The 27,997-nt window shown below is 51.8% G+C and overlaps 1 protein-coding gene across 17 annotated transcripts in view; it reads right to left on the reverse strand.

Moving 5' to 3' along the window:
• Positions 1–27,997, reverse strand: part of Jade2 (jade family PHD finger 2) — a 48,125-nt gene that overhangs the window by 4,797 nt on the left and 15,331 nt on the right. For all 17 annotated transcript variants that reach the window (XM_040748593.1, XM_040748589.1, XM_040748585.1 and 14 more), the window contains 8 exons: positions 19,375–19,532; positions 14,721–14,881; positions 13,826–14,037; positions 11,458–11,625; positions 9,690–9,806; positions 8,136–8,600; positions 2,506–2,623; positions 596–727 (listed from right to left, as the gene is read on the reverse strand). In XM_040748593.1, the coding sequence (XP_040604527.1) occupies positions 596–727; positions 2,506–2,623; positions 8,136–8,600; positions 9,690–9,806; positions 11,458–11,625; positions 13,826–14,037; positions 14,721–14,881; positions 19,375–19,532 (1,531 nt within the window). The remainder of the gene's footprint in view (positions 1–595; positions 728–2,505; positions 2,624–8,135; positions 8,601–9,689; positions 9,807–11,457; positions 11,626–13,825; positions 14,038–14,720; positions 14,882–19,374; positions 19,533–27,997) is intronic.

Genomic DNA, 27,997 nt, shown 5'->3' on the forward strand with positions numbered 1-27,997 from the left:
TGGTGAGTTCTTTGTTCAAACACTTAAGAAATTTCAAAGTGGTAAAAGCAGAGAGGCCACCAGGGGGCGCTGCACCTTCACAGGCAGTCCCCCTGCTGAAGGAAAGCAACTGACAGAGATGCTTCCTTGGAACAGGGTGGCCAGGGCCAGCTTCAGCTTTGGGCCCTGTTTTACTGAGGTCTATTATGACAGTGACTAGGGGGCCTGCTGTCACTCCTCTTGGTCTCAGGGTGGCTCAAGAAAGGTCTACTGGGGTTGAGTCAGCAGCCCGTGGGGGTGAGGGTGGAGGAGGTGACTCTGGCCGTGTGGAATAGGGGCAAAGACTTCCCCTCCCAGCACGGGGCTGGTTTCTAGGCAGCTCTGGGCGGATCCATCACTCAGCCCAGCGAAGCTCCTGAACTGTCTCCATCCAGCTAGACTTTCTTGGGATCTCAGGTGAGGGGAGGTTGGGATGCCGAGGGCACCTGGAAGAGGAAGGGCCTAAGTGGCTCTTCTCTGAGAAGGCCCCCGTCTCTGCTTCATGCTGCTGGCCTCCAATGGGGTGAAGCTGAAACGTAGGTTGGCGTTGGCCAGGCAGCAACGGCCCCTCACTTACCCAGCTGCCCTAGGACAGACTCGGGCGCGGCCTTTATCTTCTCTTTCTTCTCAGGGCTGCTGCCCTTGGGACCCTCTCGGCCTTTCCTCTTCGAGTCACTCTTCTTGCCCTTTGCTCTCCTCCCAGAAGGCTCTGTGTCAGAGAAAGAGAGTTAAACTCGAGTGGCAGTCCGGGGTCCTCCACGACACCTAGACGCAGGGAGCGTTGGGGTAGAAGAGAAGGTAACCGCCCACAGCTCTATGAAGGGTCTTGGGGTAGGCACCGGACTTGGACTTTAGTGGACACAGTGACTGGATGTTATACAGACAGGACAGGGCCTTGAACGCCAGGATAAGGAGCTGGACACAGGGCAGAAAAGCATCATCTTGGGGTAAGAGGCTTAGGTTCGGAGCCTGACATCACAGCCAAGCTCCCGATCAAGCTTCTTGCCTCCAGGTCTGCTTCCGCAGTAAGGCAGAGGATGGGAGGTTCCAGTTTCAGATCTGGTTCTCATGTCCCCAGCTCCTCAACAGAGGCAGGAGGGCTTCCTGAACAATATTAATAAACAAACAAACAAACAAACAAAAAACAAAAAAAGAGCCTGGCGGTGGTAGCCCACACCTTTAATTCCAGCACTCGAGAGGCAGAGGCAGGCGCATCTCTGAGAGTTTGAGCCCAGCCTGGTCTACAGAGCTGACAAACTGCAGCAGCAGCAGCAGCAGAAGAAGGAGAAGAAGAAGAGTGGAAGGCATGCCTTGAGCTGTTCTCAGGCCCTAGAGCCTTCAGCTGGTCCTCAGTCTCCTTTCCTGTAAAATGGGCCCCATGCCTGACATCCCAAGGCCCCACTATCTCCCATGTCTCACCGTGGTTACCCCATAGCCTTGTCTAAGCACATTCTCTCCCCTGGGTCCGTCACTTCATGCAGGGGTAAAGCAGTCTTCTTCAAAGGTGCATTGCCCCAAACAATGGTGCTTTCACCCACCCAGGTCAAGGAGCTGCAGAGCCTCCAGAACCTACGCTGGGGTGCAGATCCTCTGGTTGTAGGATCCTGTGCCCGAAGGTGCTTCTCCTGCGCTGCCACCCTCAGCTTCCTTGAATACAAGGACTTTGTGTGGGCCTTGGGGTTCTTAGGAAGACACGTGTGTGGCCTCTTCAAGTGCTGCGGTATCCCCCTTAATACCTCAGTCCCTCAACCGCAACTGACTGCACACCCTGGGACACTACTTTCTTGCTCCAGAGAGTAAACTGTCCATGGGCAGGAAGGCTCAGGAGGCTACATAGCAGCCCGCATCTCTAAAGCTCTATCTACCTAGCCATTTCTGCTGCCTATGTTGAACATTTGAGCATGATGGCGTGTGTATGCGGGGTGCTAAGCATGTCCTTAACACGTCTAGACTCCACAACTAACCAATGCAATCGATGCCAAGACCTTTGGCCCTGATTTCTAGATGTGCTAAATGCCATGTCATACCCAGAGACTGAAAGAGGACAAAGAAAACACAGCTGATAGGAGCCTCAATTTTGTCGTGTTTAGAGAAGGAAACACACATCCTCATCTCTATGCAGATGCCTTCCTGAGGACTGAGCCCCAGTCACACCAGCGCTCAGGGAAGATGGCCAGCAACTGCCTGGCTTGAGCCCAGCAGAGCCAGGAAAACTGTGGATCTGCACCTGTCCTGGTGCAAGCTAAGCCATCGTTGATGGAATGGGGCTATCCCAGGGAACCAGTGGTGCCCCGGGGGGCAGGTTCAAAAGTCACAGTCCAAACTCTGGCTGCTTGCCCATGAACACAGCCAGGGCCTTGACAGCTCCCACATGGACCCGATGATGGCAACGGTGGTGGTAAGGGACACACCGACGGCTTCTGGCCCCAGGCCCCTCCAGGCCCCACAGACACACTTTCCCAGCAGCAGGGAATGCACCGCGCCTACCTCGACACAGCTCTTGCTCCATGAGCTTCATCTGCAGGTGGAATATCTGCTCCTGGAGTTTGCAGATGGTGTGTTTCGTCCTCTCGCGCCTTGTCACCATGTAACACAAGTTCCTAACCTGCGGAGACACGGGACATTCCCACCTTACTCACCGCCACCCATCTCAGATGGGCCATCTCTAGGGGCCTTGTCCCTGGAGAAAGCAGTGCTTGGAACATGGGCCACCGCTGCTACTTCCCCTCTGCCCAAGACATTTGAGAATTCACTTCCAAACCCTGAGTGTACAGGCAGTCTGGTCTCACGCTGGCAACCCTCTCGTCCTGTCCAACAGCTGCCTTTCCCAGCAAAGCAACTTCAGATACAAGCATCATTAACACCCAGCCCCAAGGCACCGGCGGCACTATACTTTCAAATGAGCACCACCAGGCAGAACAGCTTTCCCAAGTCTACCTGCCACACCAGGACCTGGGCCAGGTCCCTGCCACTCCCGCAATGCTCCTGTGCCCACAGCGACACAATGCCTTACTTTACAAAGGTCAGCAGCCTCTGAAGCCATCTGGCTTAGTCTGCAGGACAGGCACACATTCTCCAGGCTGTCTGGAAGCATCGGAGGTGGACCTGTCAGGGTGCCGCCTCCCCACACTGCTCTCTCACACACTTCTGGGGCCAGGGCCGGGCTTCAGCCCTTGATTCACTCCCTTGGTCTGCCATTTCCTTTGGGGTCCTATGGAGCTTTCCAGAAACAGATGTAAGGACTCAGGCATTATGCCGGCCTGTCCCATGTCACCTGGCAGAATGCACTCAGACAGCTCCCTGGTCAGCCTAGGGTTTCATGGCTTCCTAGTCTGCATGCAGGTGCAAAGGACCCCTCTGAAAGAAAGACCCCGCCCACTTATGCTTCCTTTTTCCACTCTGCCTTCTTCTCCTCTGTCCTCCCAGTCTCTGTGTCTCTTTACCTCTGTTCTCTTTCCTCCCCTGCCCCTTTTCCTTTCTAATAAAACTTCTCACTAAGCTCTGTCTGCCTGGCGTGTTTGTCCCTGTACCTCAGTCAACTTCAACAGCCATGGAATCTGCCAAGGTCCTCCACGAGTATTATCACAACAAGACAGAGCTTATCGAGAAGCTTTATTAGAAAGGGAAGAGGGGAGGGAGAAAAGAGGTAAAGAGACACAAAGACAGAGAGAGAAGAGGGAGACAGGAAAAGTCCTGTCTGCCCCAGGGAACAGTGGGAAAGAGAGCAGGAAAGACAGGAGCCCGAAAGAGAGCGGAAGTGGGCAGGTGTCTTTTTTCCCCCCCCGAAACAGGGTTTCTCTGTATTGTTTGGAGCCTGTCCTGGAACTCGCTCTGTAGACTAGACCAGGCTGGTCTGGAACTCAAAGAGATCAGCTTGCCTCTACCTCCCGAGTGCTGGGATTAAAGGCATGCGTCACCAACGCCCCGGCTGGCAGGTGTCTTTCTTTTAAAGGGGTCTTTTGCATCTGCATGCATGCAGACTATGCAACTATGGAACCCTGGGCTGACCAGGGTACTCCCTGAGACACTCCCTTGGTCTGGCATTTCCTTTGGGCTCCTATGGAGCTTTCCAAAAACAGAGATAGCTGTTTCTGACCATCGCTGTTCAGCTTGAATCCTATTCCCACCAAGGCCTTCCTTAGTTAAGTCTCTCTGTCCTTAAGCTGCGTGGAGTGGCCTTTAATTCGGAACCCCCACTTCTTGGCATGACCCCTTCTTCTAGCTCAAGGGAGTATGACCAGATTTCTGTTGGGTATGGCCTCCCCTCTTTCCTTTCTGAGACTAGTTGTGAAGAAGATTCTAGAAGACCCAGTTCAGCCTGTAAGCACCAGTAGGATGGATTCAGTATGGACTCTTCCTGGGACAGCCCATGTGGGTACTCCCACTGTGGAACTGTGAACACCAGGCCACAACGGTCCACCCATTACTGATCCCAACTTTTCCAATTCTCATGGGGCAGCTTTGGATTTTGACCACTTCATGCCAGCCTGGGACCCATGGCCCACCTTCCAACCAACTTCCTCTCCACAACCCTGCACACCAGTCTGACTCAGAGCCACCTACTGTCTGGGAGGAATCCGTTGAAAGCAACACGGTCAGGGGCTCTTTCTCCCCGAAGCCAGCCACCAGCAAGGCAGAGATTCTGATGAGGTACTCCCAGGACCAGGTGGCCTTGACCCAAGACTAGAGGGGTGCAAGGCTGGATAAAGGGACAGCCAAGACCAGTGTTGGGGTCCCTCGAATTGAGGAGGGGTCCCCAAGCTGCCAGGCAGCAGGGGATGGGAGTGGGGAAGCAGGCTCTGCGGGTGTTCTATTGGGCCAAGGAGAGCTGTGGAAGGGTATGGTTGAAAACTGGAGTCATCCCTGGACTTGCTCTCTCGGCCTCCACCCACAACAGACCCATTGGTACATTTACATTCCTCTTGTGACTGACACCATCTCCCTTCACAGCTAGGTTCTGCCCACCCCCCAGCCTTTCATAGGGACAGTAAAACCATCCCCCAGCCATGCTCTTGAAATGCAAATGAGACCACTTCCTGGAGGCCTTACACCTTCTAGGGCCTCTATATGGGTTGAATTCCCCAAGATTTCCTGCTGGGAACCTCAGAATGGGACAGAAGGTCTCAGAAGATAGAATTAGCTAAGATGAAGTCATCCTGGGTGTGTGTGTGTGTGTGTGTGTGTGTGTGTGTGTGTGTGTGTGTGTGGTATGTGTGTGTTAGAGAAGAGAGTGGCGTGTGTGTGTGTGTGTGTGTGTATGTGTTAGAGAAGAGAGTGACTTGTCCACCAGCCAAGCGCTGTTAGGGATTTTGGCAAGAGATCGCAATCTAGAGACCAGCAAGGAGGTGAGTGGCAAGGTCAGAAAAGGGCAGGACCCAAGTCCCACAGGGCAGCTGTGACTGAGAGCCCCTGCTCCCCTCCTGCTTCCCACACAAGATCCGTTCAGTCTCTGGAATGAATAGGTCCTGTAGCAAGAGCCACAACCAAGTCCCTGCAGGGCCCGACGACCAGCGTGGCTGCTAGGGGATGTGAGCTGGCATTTGCAGGGCCGATGTCCACTGCTGCAATTTTTCTGTCAGCCGTGAGTAACTCTGGAGGCTGCAGTGGCCGTGCCCATCCACACTGCCTGCCAAGGCCCAGGCCTGCTGCTGAAATCTGTAGGAAAACGCATCTTCTGGGTTGGCCATAAAAACCAATTTCATGCCGGAGGCAGCCCTGCTCCTGAACCACCAGAGATGCCCACGCTGGAGCACCAGGCCCTGTGCTTTCTGGAGCCCACTCCTGGGACACAGGCTTCACCCTCTTCCAAGAGCTGAACTGCTTATGGGGCCAACAGTGGCAACCACCAACCTGCAGTGGGCTAGGTAAGGGGAGGATTGTCACGAGTGTGAGGCTAGCCTAGGCTACAGGGTGAGTCCTAGCCTCAAACAAAATAAAACCAGCAATGGAGGCCACCGTCCTTGTGTGACCCCAAGGCCAGCTGGATCCTTACTTCCATTTCTTGGAAAAGGAAACAGAAGCAGTCATGGACCTGGGGGGAGGGGTGCTGGAATCAGTGAACGGCCAAGACCACCCAAGACCTCTTAAGTCCAACTTCATCCTGCACCTTCACTCCGGAAGCAGGCCCAAGCTGGCCTGGTGCCCAGTCAAAGGCAGGGTACTTTCAGCTATTGGCTCTGGGCCATGGTCAGAGACTGCGCCTGCTGGCCAGGCCACTGCCACCATAGGGCTCTGCAGGAACCCCCACCCCCCCAGATAGAGAGCTTGGTGACTTTCATCATGTATGTAACCCACATGTGATCCTGGGAGGGTTAGGGTTAGGTGTCAAGGCTCACAGTTTGCTTCTTCAGCCCTGAGGATTCTGGGAAGCCGTTTAGAAAGGGGCTCCTGTCAAAAGCCTCCAAGAGACTTCACAGAGTTCCCAAGTAGGCTCTTACACCTCTTTCTAGATGCTCAGATAGGTGTCACCTGCCTTTGGAGGGGTCTGTGGTAGCCCTCGTCAGCCTCAGATAGTGGCCCCTGTACCAGCTGACACTGGGGTGGGAGCATGGAGGGATCGTAAGAGGACACATTTGCTCAGGAAAATCTACAGAACTGTAGATTGTAAACACTCAATATTGCTTTTCCTGACCTCCATCCCCACCCTCCAAGTCCAAATCCAAAGTCGAGTTCCAATTCAAGGAGACTGAGGCTTCCTATCAGCTCAAGCTCCTGAGCCCCATCTGCTGCTGCCTCCCGGGCAGGGACGGTCTTCCTCGGGAGGTTAAGTCAGCTGGGGGCCACATCTGCTGGGTCCTCTGAGAAGCAACAAGAGGGACAGCAATTTGCACTGGAGACCTGGGGGTGGGGACTTGGGGAAGCCTCAGGACAGCCCTGAGATGTGGTGGCCACTAAGTCAATTAGCTTTCCCCTCTGGCCCAACAACCAGGGACATGTGATTCTTACCACATGCCTTCTGACCCGGTGACAGACTCAGTGGCTATCAGGCAGTAAGTTCCTTCTCAGGCCACCAGGGTCATTTCTCCTTACTCAGCCCCCAGGGCAGGAAGCTAAGAGTAGTCACTGTACCTATCACAGCATAGCACCAGCTGGGGTGCCCTAACCATTGGACAGACCTGCTCCCTGAGGCACAGATAGGAAAAGCAGCCAACAACAAAGTCCCTTTGAGACTTCCAAACAGGACTGTTTCCTAACACAGCCCAGGAAGAGGTGACATGATATACCTGGATCCACGAAGGACAATGACATGACTCTACAGTTCTCTGAACCCTAGAGTTTAATGTTCAGAAAGGAGATGCCAGAGCAGCTCCCGGGTACTGATCCAGACGTGCTCACCTCCCTCAGCCACACCTCTATCCTGTCTCCTAAAACAAAGATGGAAGCGTGCCTGGCTTATGCGCCTAGGCCAGGCCTGGAATACCTCTGTGGGGGAATGCCTCATGCTATGTGTCATCTGGTCATTATTCCCTGTGCTCTGCCTGGCAGTCCATGGGGTTCACATCCACCATTCATCTCTGCCCACCCAGTTCTGGCCAGCACAAATTTGCCTGGTAACTAGACAATTCCTGCTTTCAATACCCCAGGACATAGGCACCCTGGGTAACACTGACTCCTCCAATCCCAGTCACCGTCCACAGAGGTCAGAAAGGGGACTAAAGTCCTAGTATCCTTCCCTCCTGTCCCCACAGGCCATCTTCACCAAGGCCTGGAAAACGGCTGGAACAAGAAAGAATCAATAGCCAGGTAACGGTGGCACCCACCTTTAACCCCAGCAGAGGTGGGGTAGAGACAAGCAGATCTAGGTGAGTTTGAGGCCTACCTGGTCTACAGAGCAACAGAGAAACCCTGTCTAGAAAAGGAGCCACGTCCCCCATACAGAGAGAGAGACAGCGAGAGAGAGAGAGAGAGAGAGAGAGAGAGAGAGAGACAGAGACAGAGACAGAGACAGAGAGACAGAGAGGCAGAGACTCAGAGACCAAGAGCTGCAAAGTCAGTCTGAGAAGCATCCCTCATCCCATAGTATCTTCCAATCCTGGCAGCTTTCATGAGCCCTGGCTGTCCCTAGGCAGGACACACGGAGTAACCGGCAAGGCCACTGACCCACCAGGGCCACTTACCCTCTCCAGGTCCTGCCGCAGGTGAGTGAAAAGCTTCAGCCGGCGATAGAGGACATCCTGCTCCTGTTGGGCCAGGTTGTCAACCTCGTCAGTCTTGGGTGTCAGCAGCGGCTGGTTAGCATTGGCTCTCCTCTTTAGCTTCCAGTACTGGTAGATGAAATCCACCAGCGCTTCGGCCAGGTCCAGCCGTTCGGCCACCTCGGCTGGCTCCACCAGCTCATAGAAGTTTTCTTCTAGCTGCTGCAGCCGCTGCTTGCGTAGGGTCACCTTTTCCAGGTCCTCAATGGCCTGGCTGGGCTCCACAGGCTCAGAAGTAGGCTCATTCCGAGGGCCCCCGTCACTATGCTCCTGGCAGAGTGACTTGAACTTGACCTCATCGTTGTCAGCTAGTATAGTCCGCATTTCCAGGCCACGGTCAAAGGCGCATGTGACATGGAATGCTGTGATGCAGGAAGGCATGGAACACTGGAGAGAGGGGAAGGACAGTGTCAGGCAATAAAGGAGCCCCAAGGAACAATGTAGGGGTTCATCTAGGACACGGAGCATTCACAATATGCTGGAGAGACCCTACATAAAATGGCACAGGCTCCAACACCCCACAGTGTTGAAAGAGCTTTGGCAGGAGAAACAGGAACCCCGAGGTAGCTGGAAATCCCAGACACCCTGAAGGAGCCAACAACCAGAAGGTGATGACTCTCCTGGGGACAAGACACACTGTCCTGTGGGCAAAATGACTATGGGATTAGAGGGCGGGGGAAAGCTAAAGCCAGTCACATCCTTCTTTATTATATTGTCATCAAAGCCAGGTCTGCCCTGGTTCTGCTCTCTACGAGCAGCTGGATCCCTGCTTTCTCTGGTTCAAACAGCTAAAGGGTAGACCATCTCTCCCAGGCTTGGACGGGGAATGGACCACTGGAACCAGTTGTCATTGGTATGCTCAACATAGATACCACGGCCCCAGCATCCAGAGCCTTTTTGGAAGGCTGATAAATGGAGTAGAGGCCTATTTGCAAAGTCAACTGTGTTCTGGGAAGATAGGAAGGGCAAAGGCAATCTTCCACCCCCACAGCACAGACCGGAAGCACCGAAACCCCTGCTTTGTGAGAAAAGCAAATCCACAACTCCCTTCATACGTGGATCACCAAGACGGGAACCATCATCACAGGTAGACCAGTAAGCCCATCTTGTGTCAGGAAGGACCATTTGCTGAGCGGGAGAGGAATTTAGATCTTCATTCCTCTCACATGTCAGAGCTGCAGTCTAAAAGGCCAGTGTACTATTCTTCAAGCCCAGAGATACTTGTTCTCATAGGAAAAGCAATGCTCTTAGCACTCCATGGGTCCAGTCTGTCCCTATTCCTTGGAAGTCTGAGGATAGATGAAATAAATGAACCTTCCTGATGGGTAAGCACCAAGCATGGCCCCAGTCCTAAGCCTCTCAGGCTCATCAGTGATGCAGCCTTAGGGGAGAGTGGTGGCAAGTCCTGGGGTTTTAGGTACCCCGGGTGTCATTTGTCTGGCTCAGGGGTGCAGCAGGGCAGAAGAGGCCACATACCTGGATGCAGGTGCCTGTGCACTCTTTGCAGAGGCTGCAAGACAGGGCCCAGCGGCTGGCTGGAATATGTGAGATCTTGGTAATGGGCTCCATCTTCTCTGGACAGCCAATGCTGACCTGGGCAGAATACAGTGAGCTGCATCAGTGTTCCAGTGGGAAGCCGTCTGTTGTAACCAGGTAGTGCACAGACAGAGCCGTGGGTGAGCTCACAAATCCTAAGTCCTCCCTGATTCAACATATGTAGAGTTTGAGTTCCCCACCCCGGCTCAATCAAGTACCTGCTCACTTGGGTCTAGTCCCAGAGTGTGCCTATGTAAGAATGTAGCTGGCTGGGAGACACACGTACCTGGGAGTGGAGATTCTAAGACACAGGTGCATGTGTGCACATGTATGTTCACCTATGCCACAGCACACGAGTGGAGGTCAGAGGGCAACTTACAGGAGTCAGTCCTCTCCTTCCACTATGTAGGGCCCAGGGACTGAACTCAAGTTGTCAAGCCTGACAGTGAGCACCTTTACCTGCTGAGCCATCTTGGCCAGACCCCAAGGATGGGGTTCTTTTTTTTTGGTTTTTCGAGACAGGGTTTCTCTGTGGCTTTGGAGGCTGTCCTGGAACTCGCTTGGTAGTCCAGGCTGGTCTCGAACTCACAGAGATCCGCCTGCCTCTGCCTCCCGAGTGCTGGGATTAAAGGCGTGTGCCACCAACGCCCGGCTAAGGATGGGGTTCTTAATAGGTCAGTTTGTGTCTGTTGTAACCAGAAGAGAGGGCACTGGGAGGCAGTCCTGGTCTTTCAGATGCAGATCTGGCACAAATAATCACTATCCCAAAAATGGCAAGGTGGACCTCACTGGTAACCTCTGGATTGAGAACCAGGAAGGGAAGAGCCTCATGCCGACAGGGTCTCCTAGCTTACTTGTAGGCATGGGCAGCAGGGGATGGGGGGTTTCAATACATTAGAGCTGACCAAAACCCTGGTGAATTTTAGCATCTGTTTATTCCTATTCTATTTGGTTTTCGAGACAGGGTTTCTCTATATAGCTTTGGAGCCTGTCCTGCCACTAGCTCTGTAGACCAGGCTGGCCTGGTACTCACAGAGATCCACCTGCCTCTGCTTCCCAATTGCTGGGATTAAAGGAGTGCACCACCACCATCTGGTGCATCTCGTATTTTAAAGAAAATGGACCCAGCTTGCTATCCATGGCCATCCCATATGACCCCAGCCACAGGCTACCTTTGCACCCCAATCCCAGACATAGGGGCAGGGCCACGACCTGACTTCCTGCTGTTACCCTCTAGGCTAGGGGATTATCTGTGTCCTCCTGCTTGGTTTTGAGACAGGATATTATATAGCCCAGGCTAGCATCAAACTCAAGATGTAGCTGATGATGACCTACCTCTATCTTCCAAGTGCTGAATTTGCAGGTATACACCAGCAAGGCTGGTTCACTCTGATCTTAACCAAAGCCTTGTTTCAATGGATCTCATAACCTGAGTGCCCCCCTGCTTGACTGGAGTATGGACCTCAAATCGTCCCTCCTGAATGTCCCAGTGGCTTATCACCCCACTTGCCAACAGAAACTGCACCTGACCTATGACCAGGTTCACCAACAGTGTTCCCAATTATTCCTAGACCTGTCCCTCTGAGTCTTCATGGGAGTCCAACAGTCCCTTCTTTTCCTGTACTCATGCCTGGCCCAACCTGAGCTCTCCACAAATCCCTTGCCCATGTTCTGTTCTCTGAAGTCTTCTACCTCCCACGCCACGCACCTCAGGAATCCACAGGGCACAGCTGACATGCACCCATTTGGTCCCGCTTCTGGTAGGCTTCAAGGCTCCTCCTCGCTTAGGGCAGAGCAGGCACTTGGGCTGGACTCCCAGGGCACATGTCCGGCACAGCCAGCTGCCCGTAGGTACCTTGAGAATCCCGTAGCATGCCTAGGAACAGAGCAGGTGGTCATGGGTCAGGGTCATTGTCAGTGGTACCTGCTCTGTCTCCAGGCTACACTGCATGGCAGAGTTCCTGAGGTATGCGTTCCCATCATCTGGTAAAGGGGAGGGGGCCGCTCCCTGATGGAAGACCTGTGTTAGCCAGAAGTTCCTAACCAGCATGGGCTATCGGGAAAACCTCAACTGCTTCTTAAACTGAACACAAAAGTGGTTCTAAACCTCCCAAGACCAAGGTCCAAACTTTCATCTTTTTTTATATAGGAGTCTGTGAAAACAGTGGCCACACCCCATTTCTCCTGTCATTCCACAAGTGCAGGAGAAACAATGGACCCAAGAGCTGCTGCAAAGTTCAAGTCTCTGCTCCCCAGCCTCCCAGGATCTGTCTAGTTCCCTAGTGACGGGGACAAAACTGTAGTCGACATATGTGCCTCAAAGTTGGGGACCAGAGTTAGTCCCTGGCTCCAAATCTGGTCTGGAAACAAGGCCAACGATACAAAGGACCCAGAGCCTCAGGACCTGAGATTGAGAATGGGGATCTATGGGGCTGGAGAGATGGCTCAGCTGTTAAGATCGTTTGCTGCTCCTGCAGGGACCCAAATTCAGTTCCCAAAACCCACAGCCACATTTAACTCCAATTCCAGGGGATCCAATGTCCTCCTCTGGCCTCTCTGGGAATCAGACACACACCTAATTCATTTTCATACATGAGGCAAAACACCCTTACACATAACATAAAATGATTTAAAAAAAATAAAGGGTAACTGTGGGCTGGAGAGATGGCTCAGCTGTTAAGAGTGTTTGCTGCTCTTGCAGAGGACTCAAGTTCAGTTCCCAACACCCACATCAGACAGGCTCACAACCATCTCTAACTCTAGGTCCAAAGAGATTGGCTGCCTCTGATCTCCACAGGGACCCACCTACACACATGCATACCCCCCAAAAAAATCTTAAAAAAGAAAAAAGAGGTTCTGGCTTGCTCTGTCACAATAGTCCTTACTGTATGTATTTTAAAAAAAGATTTATTTATTACATATACAGTGTTCTGCCTACATGCCAGAAGAGGGCACCAGATTGTAGATGGTTGTGAGCCACCATGTGGTTGCTGAGAACTGAACTCAGGACCTCTGGAAGAGCAGTCAGCGCTCTTAACCTCTGAGCCATCTCTCCAGCCCCTAAGTTTTTTTTTTCAAAGATTGATTTTTATTTATTTTATTATGTATACAGTGTTCTGTCTGTAGGCCAGAAGAGGGCGGCACCAGATCTCATTACAGATGGTTGTGAGCCACCATGTGGTTGCTGGGAATTGAACTCAGGACCTCTGCAAGAGCAGCCAGTACTCTTAACCTCTGAGCTATCTCTCCAGCCCTATGTATTTCTTAAGTTGATTTATTAGGGACAGAATATTGCAGGTCATGGGCTACATAGAAAGGTTTGATAATTCTGAGTTGGTTCTCTCCTTCCATCTGTATATGGACACTGAACTCACGTCCCCATTTCCATCTGTATATGGACACTGAACTCACGTCCCCATGCTTCCATCTGTATACGGGCACTGAACTCGCGTCCCCATGCTTTCAAGCAAGTGCCTTTACCCACTGAGCCATCTCACAGGCTCAGCCCTACTGTCTTTCACTAAGCAAAACTTCCATAAACAATTCGCTTTTTGGGGGGGTGCTCGGGATAGTGCTAGGGACTAAATCCAAGGCCTCAAGAATACCAGGCAAGCACCCTACCACTGAGTCACAACCACTTCCCTGCTCTGACTGCTTGCATTTATTTACAGTTTACAAAACAGAGCTCCCTACCTCCCACAAGACTCCTAAGCTGTGAAAGGCAGAACCATGCTTTGAAAACACGCAGCTTGGGTCTCCATCACTACCTGATGTGCTGTCCCCGCTTTGCAAGGTCAGGAAGTGAGGAGCCAGGGGGTAGTTTTCTGAGGGGAAGACCTGAGAAAGACAGCAGACAGACTACCCAAAGGACACTTGCTCATGTCTGGTTAACAGGACTGAGCCAAGGAGTCCCTGGATGTCCCAGGTACTGCAAGGCATTTATGTTACCAACTTCTCCGTCTCTCGTCCTTCTTAGGCTACCCAGTATGCATGCTCCAATAACCAACTCAACCAGCCTCATGGCCTCAGGCAGCATGGGTCACACGGTACGAAGAAGAGTGACAGGGTCCACCCACCTGGTGCACACAGACATTGCACTTGTCACAGAAGACCATCTCGTTGCCATCCTCGCCTTCAGGGGAGCGGCACACGTCACAGACAACATCCTCATCGTACTCGATGCCCAGCCCCTCCTGTGTCTCAATGGCCTGTGCCATATTCTGGTGGCACAATGTCTCTAGTTCTTCTAGAACACGCTCTAACGTTAGCTCATCCAGCTCGGGCCTCTCTGTAGGCAGGACGGCAGAGGACACCATTAGGAGTTTAGCAGGCTTTGAAGCAATCAGGGCAAATGTATTAGTGGTGTAATGGGGAAGGCTCCACCCACCCACCCACCCACCCACCCACCCACCCACCCACCCACCCACCCATCCATCCATCCATCCATCCATCCACAGTGTGACCTGGACCTCAGCTCCATCAAGGACAACTGAACCATCCAATCTCTAAGGTTCCTGCCCATTATGGCTGCCTCACTGTCTACAACCTGCCTGCAACCATGCCCTCACCAGTGTATGCATACAATGTAGGGTGTCTCTGGGGTGCAGCTGGCGCCACAAAAAATCTACTGCTTGCTCTGTGTGTACATCATCTGTGTACACTTGGATAATGGCCAGGCTGATCCTTCCTGGGACACATCAAGAGGCTTCCTCCGGGAGGCTCATGCCCACTAACACCCAGCTCTACCTGCATGTTCACTTCATGTGTCACTGAGCCCTGTGAACTACTTGCTATTTTTACCTTCCCTCTGTAGATGCTCGAGAGGCAGAGACAATGAAAGCCACTCCTGACAGTAAAGCTGCAGGGATGCTCCCCGTCACAGCTACTGGATGTGTAGACACTATCAGGAGCCGGGAAGAAGATGGTCTCTGCCAGTTGCAATAACACACCTGGCACAGAAGGGTTACCTACCCATCTCCTTGAGTTCTGAGTTGAGCAGTTCCAACCAGTAGGCATCAATCTCATCCAGGTCATAGCGGCTGCCTCCCGGCCAGTCAGGATGGGCACCCTCACCAAGTGTGGGGCTGTCTGGTGACACCTGTGTAGGGGGGCCTTTCAGTGGCGGGAGGATCCTGTGAAACCAAGGACAGGAATGGTAAAGGAATGGGCCTTAAACGGTTCTCAGTCAGTCTGGGGAGGAACTGGCGGCCCTGTTAAGACACGAGATGCCGACGCCCCACAGGGCCCACCCTTCTATCCATCCCTCTTTCCATTTCTTTCCTGGTTGCCAGTCTGCCTTACAGACTCCATTAGCTATGGATCTACAAGAATAGTGGACCCTAAGGGCAGGGTGAGGTTCGCGTGGGAATGACATGTAATGCTGGCCCACCACAGTAACATCTGTCTTGCCCAGTCAGAGCTATTCCCAACCTGGATCAGCCCTGCCCGGGCCTGCAGGACGTGTCCCAAGTGCCATCCTGGACAATGTCCTGTGCCAGCTACTTGGGGACAAGCGAGATAGAGCCAGCTGGACTTAAGACCCTTTGGCATACCCCTCCAGGCTAGAACCCAAGACTGTCTACATGGCTTCATAATCCCTGGGCCCTCTTCACCAACAGCCTGGAGGTGTCATGGTCTTGAACTGAAATGATTCTGTCTGCTTTTCTCACGAGTTTAATCTCTGCAGGGGTCCACTGTACGACCCAGGGGAGGGCCTTCTGGATTAAAGGCCTCTTGACATAGTGGCACGCTGGCCACACACCTTTACCCTCCCTGTGGACCACATAGGCACCCTGTTTCTTACTGCCTCATCTTGCCTCCTGAAACTTCCAAACTCAACCCTGTCTCAGATGCCACCCAGATCAGCTTTCCCTGGGGACCAGGGACATGCTGCAGGCACCACGGCTCTCCCCACATTGTTCTCTCAGGCTCCCACTCCTAAACAGAGTACCTACCTTAGGCATTTGGTGACAGGATGGCAAGGATTAAAAGAAAGCTCTTAAGAAAGTGCTAGGTATCGAGGGGCGTGAGCTGACGTGTGCGTGCGTGCATGCGTGCACTTGTGTTAAGATCTCTACATGTCAACCACCTTTCTCCTCCTAAAACTGGAAATAAGGGACATTTTGCCTCAGATGGGTGGGGTTCTCTTCATGCATCTGTGTGCTACCCATCAGATTTTGAGGCCAGTTCAAAATGCCAGCCCTTCCCATACCCCACTGGTTGCCATGGTTATTGTCTGGAGCCTGGCCTCCATCTGGCCAGCCCTGCCAGGCCTGAGAGGCCTCACACTTGCCCGGGAGGCCTCCTGGGGTTGGAGGTAGGGCTTGCCAACGGCTGTGACTCAGCTAGGGCTGGGCAGGGGAGGAGAGGGGAGGGTTCAAGATGGCACAGGGACAGGGCTGAGCTTCAGGGAGGGCCCCTGGCTTCAGGAAATGCCCTGGTGTCAGCAAAGGGACAGGATGCTGGGCACAGGGAGGCAGGGGTGCCACCAGGGAGAAAAGACTGAAGGCTTGGAGATCATTTGGACAAGGAGACAGGAACGGTCAAAGGCTAATGGTCAGCACTACCATGCCACATGAGAAGCCCTCATGAGAGTCTTAGGTGACAATGAAGGCAGGACCCTCCTCCCACACCAAGTAGACGATTCCATAGAGGAGCTAACACTATGCCCTCAGTCCAACCAAATGCTGCCTTTCCCAAGAAACTGTCACTCCAAATGAACATCTCTTAAAGGCACAGCCCATAATTCTGTCACAATCCAGCTTTGTGCGTGCCCTGAGCATACGCTTAGTCAAGCGTTTGAGCATCCCTACAGCCACCTACTGCGTAACACCAGTCCCACCTGCCAGCTTCACCCGTGCCGCCTGGCTAACCCTCTGGGAAGCCAGGGCTGAGGGACACACACCAGAGAGAACGTCTCCTACCAGGCGGGGACTGACCTGACCCTAAGCCAAGGCCTCACCCTCAGACACAGCAGGTGGCGGTGGGCTGGATGGGGTGGCAGGAAAGCTTCCACAAGACCTACAGGGGAGAGCAGAGGCTCTATTCCAGAGAAGTAGACACCAGAGGCTGTGATTTCCCCCTGGACCAGGTCTGAAGGGACAGTGCAAACCCTCAGGGGCAGATTTCAGACCACGAGGTGGGCAGAACTGTCCGAGGCCAGGAAGGGGCAGAGGAGTTGGGCTGGGACAGCGCATGGGTGAGAGCAGTCGGGCTATACCTAATGTTCTCACTCTAGGCCTCACGGGGACAGCCCAGGGTTTGTTACTGTGGTCTGTCGTTTCCTGGCCCAGCAGCCTACTAGGCCCCATAGGAAATTCCCCAGAATTTCCCAACTTCCTCATCTATAAAATGGGGACAGTACTATGTACCCTAAAATTGTGATCACTGAATGATGGTGAGAGGCTGGACTTGGGAGGCTCTCAGTGTCCCCCAGGGCAGCTGCCACAAAGGCTTCCAGGCAGCTGTGCAGTGGGGGAGGGGGGCCCAGGCAGGTGGTAACGGTGATCCCAGGGAGACCAGGAAGCACATTTGCCCACCTCAGCACACCTTCCCCCAGTACATCCCCCAGCTCTGAGTATCTTAACTCATGTCAGTCCAGCATAGCCATAAGAATGCTGTGGGCAGGACTGGAGAGAGAGCTCTGGGGTTAAGAGCACTGACTGCTCTTCCAAGGGACCTGGTTTCAATTCCCAACACCCATATGGTGACTAATCACCATCTATAACTCTTAATTCCAAAAGGATCCAACACCCTCTTCTGGCCTCTGTGGGCATACATTCAGGAAAAACACTCACACACACAAAATAAAAATTAAATAAATCTGTCTAAAATCTCCCCTACAAACACTGTGGATGTAGTATATATCCTATATAATAGGTTCAAGATTGGCCTGGGACACATGAGACCACATCTCAAAAAAGCTTTACAACAAAACGAGTAAATCAGATGAAGGATTCTAGGATTATACATCAGGAGGCCAGGACAACATGGCCCGTCTCCATGTCATCAGGTGAAATACCCTACACAGAGACTTAATGAAGCCAAACCACCAGGGTAGAAGCAACTGCAATAAACTGTCACGCCAGCAGATGTTCCCAGAAGCATCTGACATTGTGACACTGACATCAAGTCAAGAGGTCAGACTCCTGGGTGACTCCAATCAGGATTTGCTTCTCTGTTCAGTGTTCAGTGGCTAGCCTGTCCCTCTTCATCCCCCTGGCCTTGACACATATGGTGACACGTTGGCATGAGAATTCTCACTTCATCGTGACTCCCATGTCATCAGGTGGTAACTGGTATTAATATCATCTCCGTTTCACAGAGGGGCTGACTGCCTTGGAAAAGTCAGGTCATGGTTCTCCCGAGTGGCAAGGTCAGGGCACGAAATTCACTATGATCTTGGCCCTATTTACAGGCCCCAGAAGGGATGAGGATCTTAAGAATGAATGAATCCATGAATCCATCCATCCACCCATCCATCCATCCACCCACCATGTGTCCATCCTGTATCCATCCATCCATGTATCCATCCTGTATCTGTCCGTCCATCCATCATGTCACTGGAGGAAAGGCATTCCCACATCCAGTCCCTCAGGGTACCTGGTTGGCCGAGTCTCCCTTGCCTGCAATCCTAGCACAGGGCTTGCATGAAGTAGGCTCTTCACAGATGTGGTTGTCAGGAAGCAACGGTGCCAATGTCAAAGGAGGGGGCAGCTGCGACCTTTGCCCCCAGTTTTAACAAACTAGGTCTCAGAAGCAAAAGCTGTGAAGCTGCCAACTCCAGGAAGGAGCGCTAACACAAACTGCCCAACTCAGGTGAGCTGGTGGGACGGGAGGCCAGACCACCAGTCCTTCAGGTTCAGAATGAAATACTTGAGTATATTCTAAAGTTTAAGGCAAGGCCATATGAGGTTATATCCCGCAAGAGTCTCTGCCCACAAGCCCAGCAGGCTATGAAGCTCGCGAGGATGCTACTTTGACCCAGCCCTATAGGACAGACTCCTCAGCGGGTAACCCAGCCCTACAGGACAGACTCCTCAGCGGGTGATACCAGTGAGTGTTTCTTAGGCCTCTACTGAGTGACGGGCCAGGCTCCTCCCTCTAAGTTCTTTAAGGGGTGGTTTAAAAGAATTCAGAACATGGCTTATTCTCATTGTAAGGGATGGGCAAAGCCTGGAGGTTTCCCTGGCCGGCCCTGCCTGCTGTGTGGAATGGTACCATTCTAACCCTAGCTGGTTGTGTGACATCAGCTATACGCAGGTCCCACCCCGAGTCTTCCAGAGATGCACCAGTTTACTATACCTCCAACCACAAGGAAAAGTCATCACCCTTATTTTAGAAATAAGAAAAATGAGGCCCAGAAAGAATACATTTCTGGTTCAAGGTCCTACTGAAGGTAATAGGCAATTTGGACAAAGGTAATCGGACTTCAGAGCCGAGTTCAAGTCCAAAGCCTCAAAGGTACCCCTACCAAAATTTTTGGACCAATGTGTTTTTTTGTTGTTGTTGTCTGGCAAGAGAATTAACCACTAACACAAACAGGCTGGGAAAGAATCCTGGAACTGGTGAGCCTCTTACCAAACCAGCCCTGCCCCACTGGTGCTTGCCTGGCCGCCTGGCTCACCTCACCACAGGCTCTGGAATGGCCTCCGCTCCAGCAGGCACCTGCACACCTTTCTCCCACTCTTGTCGCCACGGGTCCGCCAGGACATAGTAGTCATCCGGGCTGAGCTGGCACGAATCTGGGATCTTCATGGCTGTGATCAAGTCTGTCCGGAAAACCTGGCAGAGGTGAGAGGTGAAGAGTCTTCATGCTGCCTCAGAGAGGCCAGGGGACAGACAAGCAGGGCACCACAAAGCGGGGTCAGTGAAACGGCCGGGCAGGAAACGGACTGTGCCATCAAGCCACCAAGCCTGATGACCTGGGACCCACATGTAAAAGGAAAGATTCTTGCAAATTGTCCTCTATCTTACTGAATGGAGACAGGTAAGAGAGAAACCGAGAAGAGAGAAAGCAAGCCAGTGCTGGGAGGTCCCTCACCAAAATGCAGCCGCCCCTTTATCCTCAGTCCCAATGGGCCTAACCTGGCCTCCTGGCTCCTGTAGCCACACAGACAGACAGACAGACAGACAGACAGACAGACAGACAGACAGACAGACAGACAGACACTCCAAGAGTAGAAAGGTCACCTGCGAACACAACACTACTGCTATGTGAATGTTCCAGGACTTTCTTCTGTAGAGTTAAAACTGTGCTACAGATTTGTACCCCTAGACACAAGTGTGTGTATAATACCAGGCACCAGTCCCAGAAAGTCTACGAAGAGTAAAGCAAGAGGCTGGAGCTTGGGACGTTTCCATGAGCCATGACTTCCAAGTCCCCTCAAAGACACTCTCATCCCACCGCAGCAGGGTGTAGTGCCACCCGTCACTGGCGTGTGGTTTGGGGAGGAAGACCTTTGTCTTCCATCATCCTTAAGCCTGTCTTGAATTCCTACAAAGCCATATTTTGGGGTTTCCTCGGCTCCCTCACTAGGAAAACTGTTCTTTGCATTGTGCTGTCTGCGGCCTCCCAACTTCTACCCCAGAATAACCTCTGAACCCCTTCCCAGCTGTCGGTGGCAAAGCCCCCTGTCTCTGCGCCCCAGCCCCAAGTGTTGCTATGGAATACAATGGTACCTCTAGACAATATGTGACTTACTCAAGGCCCAACTTTCCCAGCGGTCATCACTTGAGAATCACAAGCTAAGGGCGAGCTCATATCAATGAGAAGGGAGAAACCACTTCAAGCACACTCCGGGCCTAAGCCCCGCCTCCCATGGCAGCCTTTTTGCAAAGTCAACACCCATTGATGAAGTGTAAGTCCTGGGGCTGTCAGTTCACTTGGCCCTCTGGAGGCTCTTGACAAACCTGTTCAGCTGTAACCCACTGCCTGTTAGGGCCAGCTCAGTGCCTGTGTGTGTCTCGTGGACTCAAGGACCACAGCCACAGGAAAAGAACGGAATGGGTTCATCAACGGACGTAGAAGCAGCGTCTCGCAGAATTTAATTAATATCTGCATCTAGCTGGAGAGGGCTCTGACTTGAAAAAAGGTCAAGTTTCTTGAAGACTCTATTTGCCAATATAATTTAATTGTTAAGACTAACACCCTAACATTTAATTAGGGTGCCAGTGTGAAAAAATTAAAACCAGATTAGATTAAATGCTAATTAAACAGAAGATGGAATAGGTCTAGGATTTCACAGCCCTGATAATTTACATATCTTATTAGCAAGCAGCAAGCGAGCTAAGACAAGAGTGCAAACCCAGGCACTTTCGAGAGACCCTGGCGGCCTGCTTCACGTTGGTGAGAGGTTTTCCCCGATGGGGCATCTGGAGACTACGTAGCAGAGTAGTACTGTGACTGGGCTATTTCCCTAGAGGCTTCAGGATCTAGTACAACCAAGGTTTGGGCCTATCTAGAACTCCCTCAAACTTCTCAGCGGTGGGAGATCCAGACCCTTTGAAGGCTCTGTTGCCACAGGGACCCATTCAGAAGCCAGCCTCTAAGGCGGCAATGCGGTTGGAAACATCCTTCTGGGACATGACTGAGGCCCCGCTGCTCAGGAGGCAGAGTGAGTTCCAGGCCAGCCAGACTACATAGGGAGACTGCCTCAGCATCAACCAAGTGCTGGGGACGTAGCTAAATTGCTTGCCTAACATGAAGGAAGTCCTGGTCTCAATACCTAGCACCACGTAAAAAATGGGTGTGGTGGGTCATGTTTGTAATTTCAGCACTGCAGGGTGGGGATGGAGGCAGGAGAGTCAGTTCAAGGTCAGCTTGGACTATAGGAGTTGTTGTCTTAAAATAAAACCATCCTGCAGGGTGCTCATCTAGCCTTTACCTTAACTGTCAGGGACCTTTACTCACCATCAACTTTGGGACTGCAGGGGACCTTTCCACCCACCCCCAGGCACCTTCTAATTATTTACACACACAGACGCGGTCTGCTTTACATGTGTCTCGTCCTCTCTCCTGTCACACATTGTCCTGTTGTGAGGTGTGTCCTTAGTGCCTGGTGCTAGACACAAAGACTTTAAAGTGCTGGGAACACTTAAAAGTAAGAGTGAGCCGCAAGCCAGAGACCTCAGAGGCAGAGACTCTCAGCCACATGGACCTATAAGAGGCTAAGTGACAAGCAGCCTCCCTCTCCCTACTCCTGAGAGCCTGATGCTTCACGGCCACTGAAGAGCCCTGCTGCGTTTGGAGTGACCAGAGTCATACTGCAGAGAGGCAGCCCTGACTTTAGGCCAGGTCCTAAGGCAGTTCTAAGTTTTGTCCCTGTCACTAGGGGACAGGTGATAGGACATTAGTGGCCCTTTTAGGAAGGACTCAGGGAAACTCCAAAAAAATAACACTGCCTCTACCAGTTACCTCACAGTGACAGTTTTTAAGAGTTGTGCTTAAAAAGTAATTTCCAGCTGGGGACTTAGCTCAGTAGGTGGAATAGGCACCTAGTATACCCACAGGCTTGGGTTCAATTCCCAGCACCACTAAAACGGAGCTCAGTGACGGTGCACACCTGTAATCTCAGCACTCAAGAGGTGGAGGCAGGAGGAACAGGAGTTCAAGGTCGGGCAAGAAAGGAGGCTCAGTAAATAAAAGCGCTTCTCCATACCACAGGCCTGATGACTGGCCTTCAATACCCACAGCCACCGTGGAAGGAGGAAAGTGACTCAGAAGTTACCTATCCTCTGACCTCCACAAGCATGGGGAGGCTCATATGGGCCTGGTGTACACACACACACACCAAGATCATCCTCATCCTCAGGTACATAATGGGGCTTCGTGAGACACCACGGAAAGTCTTTGGTTTTTGAGGCAGAGTCTCCTACTGAAAATTGGTTTCAACTTCAAAATCCTCCTGCTTTAGCCTCCCAAATTCCTGACTCATGGATGCGCCGTCACATTCAGAAAGAGCTGTTCTTATATTCACTATTAGTACGGAATCCAAGAGGTAGGTGGTACCACCACACCTCCACAACAGCCTCCCCCTCCCCAGGGCACTGCTCAGTGCCTCTGAATTAGCCTGAAGTCAAATCAGGTGGATTCCCAAAGAAGAATATGCAAATATGATGGAGGCCTTTAGAAGTGCCAAATCCTGCAGTGGCTTCCCACAGGAGGGACTCTGAGTGAATGCTGTCAACCTCACTTGGTCTACAGTCACCTAGAACACACCCGTGCTGCTTGTGAGGGATTATCTACATCAGGTTAATTGAAGTGGCAGAACCCATGTTAATTCTGGGTACCAATATTCCACAGGCTGGGGTCCCAGACTGAATAAAAGAGTTGAAAGTGAGTCAGGTTTGGTGACGCACTCTTTTGATCCCAGCAGAGGCAGGTGGATCTCTGAGTTCGAGGCCAGTCTGCTTTACAGAATGAGCTCCAGGACAGCCAGGGCTCAATAGGGAAACTTTTTTTTTTTTTTTTTTGGTTTTTTACGAGACAGGGTTTCTCTGTATTGTTTTGGAGGCTGTCAGTCCAGCCTGGCCTCGATCTCACAGAGTGCTGGGATTAAAGGTGTGCACCACCACCGCCCGGCAATAGGGAAACTCTTAATGGGAAAACAAAAACAAAACGTTGACCGTGAGCTAGGCACTAGCACCCCTCTGTCTGTGCTTCCTTACTACAGATACAAGGTGAATACCCGCTTCAAGCTCCTATGACCACAACTGCGTTCGTTCTCCTTTAAGTTGCTTTGTCAGGGAATTTTTACAGTAACAGGTGGGGCGACTAAAGAAGCTTCCCAGGCCATGTGGCTGCACGACTGTCCTTGTCACCCAAGCATTTTTTTTTTACCCTTTGCACATCTCCCTTGTCAAAGTAGGAGCAGCATGCTTCATACCCCCTGCCCCCAACCTGGCCCTCAGAGGTTCTAGGAAGCTCTGCCTAGGAACCAGCCTGGGCTTTGTGTGCACTGACAAAGCCCCTGTTAATGGAATAGCTGGTTTCCTGGTACATCTTCCCTGCCAGATGAGCTCGGTGAGCTCTGTCTGGACTAAATGATGCTGGGCGGTGATGCACACAGGGCTTTGTCACATCCTAGGTGCTGACTCCAGATGTTTGAACAGATCAACACCTTGGCTTCAGTTGCAGGCTACAGCCAAGTACTGAGTGGCCTGTTTCTTAACCTACATAGATTTTTAGTTTGAACTACCAGAGGTTAGGCTTGGAAAAAGCTTAATGATTTCCCTAAAACTCCTTTGAATAATTTATGAAAACTAAATATAGAGTAAAACAGACACCGATGAACAGAAGTCTTGCTGTGGCAATAAAGTTGAGGGGCTGGAAAACAAGCAATTTCCTTAGACTGTGAATGTTTACTACTCTTCTCTTCTGGTTGTCTTTAAAGGTCTGCTGCCTAGCAACCAAGTTCTGCTGAGCTGCTGGGACTGTAGCATTCTCTAACCATACAAAGGAGGCTTTGGCTTCAGACTCTATCAACCAACCCAAGGGCCAGGGGTTCAAAGGCCACCCTGGAGGGAACCAAAGACCTTACTCCGCCTACATATGAGGATGTCAACCTGGAGCTCGTGACACGATCCTGCCCCACAGGTCCTTTCTGTGTACCTGCTGCCCAGGAAAGGTTGAAAACAGGCTCCGGGGAGTATCTATGCAGTCGGGTGACCTCCACAAACCAACAATGGCAACAGGCAACTAACTTTCGAAGCACACTGACCCTAGGTCAGCAGGCACGCAGACATTTTATAGCACAGTGTGTGATCTGTGGCTTCAAACATTTCACCCTGGAAACTCAGTTCTCTGCTTCCTTTTCTTCGGGGCTGGATGGCTGAGGAAGTCTGGTTACTCCAGAGAGACTCAGCAGGTCACATAATTACAAAGGGACTGGGGGCATAGCTCAGTGGATGGAGCACTGGCTTAGCACATAGGAAGCCCTAGGCTTGATCCCCAGCACCGCATAAACTGAGTGTAGTAGTATGTGCCTGTACCCCCAGAATTTGAGAGACAGAGGCACAAGCATTGTAACTTCAACACTATCCTTGGCCATATAGTGAGTCTGAGGCCATTTCGAAAAACTAAACACACACACACACACACCCCAATCTCATGTGATAAGCCACATAAGGCAGGCACTGCATATATCCTATGGCACAACAGAACACCCAAGACTTCCCTGAAGTATGGCTAACTGTGGAAAGTTCCTATCAGGCAGAGAGGTTGCATATGTGTGCAGGGGTGGGGTAGGGTGAGAACCCAGAGCCACTGTAAACTGTCCCAAAGCCAGTGTAAAGGGCTTTGGCCAGGACCTACCTCTCCCTACTTCTATCCTTCCTGCCCAAGGAATATTTGAGCATCTGTCCTGAATCTCATTTTAGGTTGTTTTTTTTTTTTTTTTTTTTTGAGATAGGGTCTTACGTAGCTCAGGCTGGCCTCAAACGTTCTCTGCAGTTGAGGTCCATAGTGAACTCTCCATCCTCTTGCCTCTACTCCTTGGGTCCTGGGATTACAGGTATGCACCATATCTTTATGAGGTGTTATGAATTGAACCCAGGGCTCCATGCACGCTAGGTAAGCACTCTACCAACTGAGTTACACTGGCATTCTCTGGAACTCATTTCTTTTTTACTGTGTGTGTGTGTCTGTGTATGCCCTTTGTGCACAGGGGCACATGGAGGGCAGAAGAGAGTGTTAGATGTCCTGGATTTCCAGTGGGCTGTAAGCCACCCATTGAGTGTTAGGAACCAAACTCAGGTTCTCAGAAGAGTGGCCAGTGCTCCTATTTGCTGAGCCATCTCGCCAAGCCCAGGAACCTCATTTTAATCACAGTTGTCTCCTGAGTGTCCTATCTTGTCAGAAACAACACTTTGTAACGCGGAGGCACAGTTCATGTGTCAAACACTTTCCTTACACTGTTGGCCTCAAGTCTGCTCCCCCTATTTCACAGTTGTGGAGACTGAGACCCAGGAGTTAGGAAACCACTTGTTTCAGATCTGTCTCCAGCCACATTAGTACTTATACCCTGAGCCAGCCATATATTACATCTTGTAAGTAATCTTTCCTGGGCTGGAACCTGATACAGTTTCTCAGCCAAGAGAAAATTTACATTGCTTATTAGGTATGTAATCCCAGACAGGGGTTGGGGAATAGTCACCTCCACCCATCTCCAGCTTCAAGCAACCACGGAGCCAAGCCAGTCAGGTGCTCAAAAACACTGAAAAACCACTCAACAACTCACTCTTATTTTCATGAGGATAACAGCACTTCCTGCTCTTAAAGAGAATTTATGATACACATTTCCTTTGCAAGACAAGTCCCAGAGGCCAGGAGGCGTTTCCAGCTGGCGGGAAGATCTCCATTTCTGCCTCTACCAGAAGTGGATCTGGCCCTATCCACCACCCAAGTGAAGTCTCAGAGAGCGAGTGCCTGGCCCTGGAGGAAGAGCATCTGCACCCCACCCCCACCCAGTTGGCTGGAAATCTGGATCTAATAGGGACGAGCAGGGGAGTTCTTTGGGGCTCCCCTGTTGTGTGTGGGCACTCTGCACATGATGACACATGACACCATACTGGTTTTCTTTGTGTTTGAGTCAGGGTCTCCAGACTAGGACCAGGTTGGCCTCTAATCCGATATATAGTGGGTAACCTTGAATATCTGATCCCCCTGTCTCCACCTCCTGAATGTACCCCCATGCCCAGTATATTCAGTGCTAGGGATCAAACCTAGGGCTTAGTGCACACGGTGTGATCGTTCTAATAACTATACTGCCACCAGCCCATTGCTGGTTTGTTTGCTTGCCTTTAGACAGGGTCTCATGCAGCCCAGACTAGCTTGGAACTTGGGTATGGCTAAGGATGACTTTGAATTTCTCCTGTATTTGTGTATATGCTATGTGTGAAAGGGATGAAACTGTGCTGTGGCTGGAGAATAACATTTTGGGCTTGATTCTCTCTTGCTGTGACTCAGGTGGTCAGGCTTGCCACTTTTACCTGCTGAGCAAGTCTGATGGTCTCATGAGCTTGAACTCCTAAACTTTCTGAGGTGCTGGGGAATCAAACTTGGGACCTCATGCATGCCAGATGATCCACCAACTGAGCTACATCCCCAGCCCTGACCAGTGTTTTGATACAGACTCTTATTCCAAACATCTGGGCGTCATCTCCGCACCTCCAGGATTATTTTCCTGATTTTTGACCCAACAAAGTGGCCACATCATCATTCTTTCAGGGTGTCCTCACGTAGCTTTTTAGGACACATCTGGGGACATACTATTGCTGTTTGCAGAGGGTGCTCTCACTTTCTTGGCCAGATCCTGTGTGGACATGGAGGGGGACATTCACTCCTCAGCAGAACCTATGGAGGAGGATCAGACCACAGGATCCTGTCTTCCCTGTTCTGGGACCATTCAAAGTGGCCAACTTCTCCTGACACTCATCCATCCCACTCTTCTGGAACTCTCCTTTTTGTGATGGTTTGGATGGATGGCCCCCAGAGGCTCATATATTTGAATGCTTGGTCCCTAGTTGGTGGACCATTTAGGAAGGATTGGGAGGTGCGGGCTTGCTGGAGGGGATGTGTCACTAGGGGCGGGCTTGGAGGTTTCCAAAGCCCACACGAGGCCCAGTTTCTCTGCATATGCTTGCACATCAGACAAGAGCTCTCAGCTACGGCCCCGGTGCTGCCTGCCCCCAATTAAACACTTCCTTTTGTAAACTGCCTAGGTCATAGCATGTCTCCACAGAATAACTAAGACCACCCTATAGGTTACATGGATATCTGGGGGGCAGGGAGGACAGCCATATCCCCAGAACAGGGTCCAGGTAGGGTTCTCCAGATGTTCATCTCAAGGCTCAGAGAGAAGAGTCACTTGCCAAGGGTCCCAAAGGTCCTCAGCAGCAAAGCAGGTTTACTTACCCCAGTGACACATTCCCTGAAGCATCTGCATCTGGCCAGGCTTCCCAGGCACCCCCACTGCTTGCTGATCTCAGGGGGGGGGCAGTGGAGGCTCACTGGCTTAACACCTCCAGGGGAAATCCCCACCGCTTGGCCTGCTCTTCAGCCCTAGGCACGAGGAAGACACCAACCACGGGCAGGCCTCCAGGTCTCTCCCAGAACCATCCTTAGCACCCAGGTAGGTCCCTGCCCACTCCAAGTGTGTGTGAGTAGGGTACGGTGACAACTAGCCAGGGAGAATGTATAGGATGCCCCTTTTCTCCCCCTGGATTAGATCCTGTCTGCCGCTTAACAA

This window comes from Mesocricetus auratus, unplaced genomic scaffold (genome assembly GCF_017639785.1).
Source record: "Mesocricetus auratus isolate SY011 unplaced genomic scaffold, BCM_Maur_2.0 Super-Scaffold_100007, whole genome shotgun sequence".
NCBI lineage: Eukaryota > Metazoa > Chordata > Mammalia > Rodentia > Cricetidae > Mesocricetus > Mesocricetus auratus.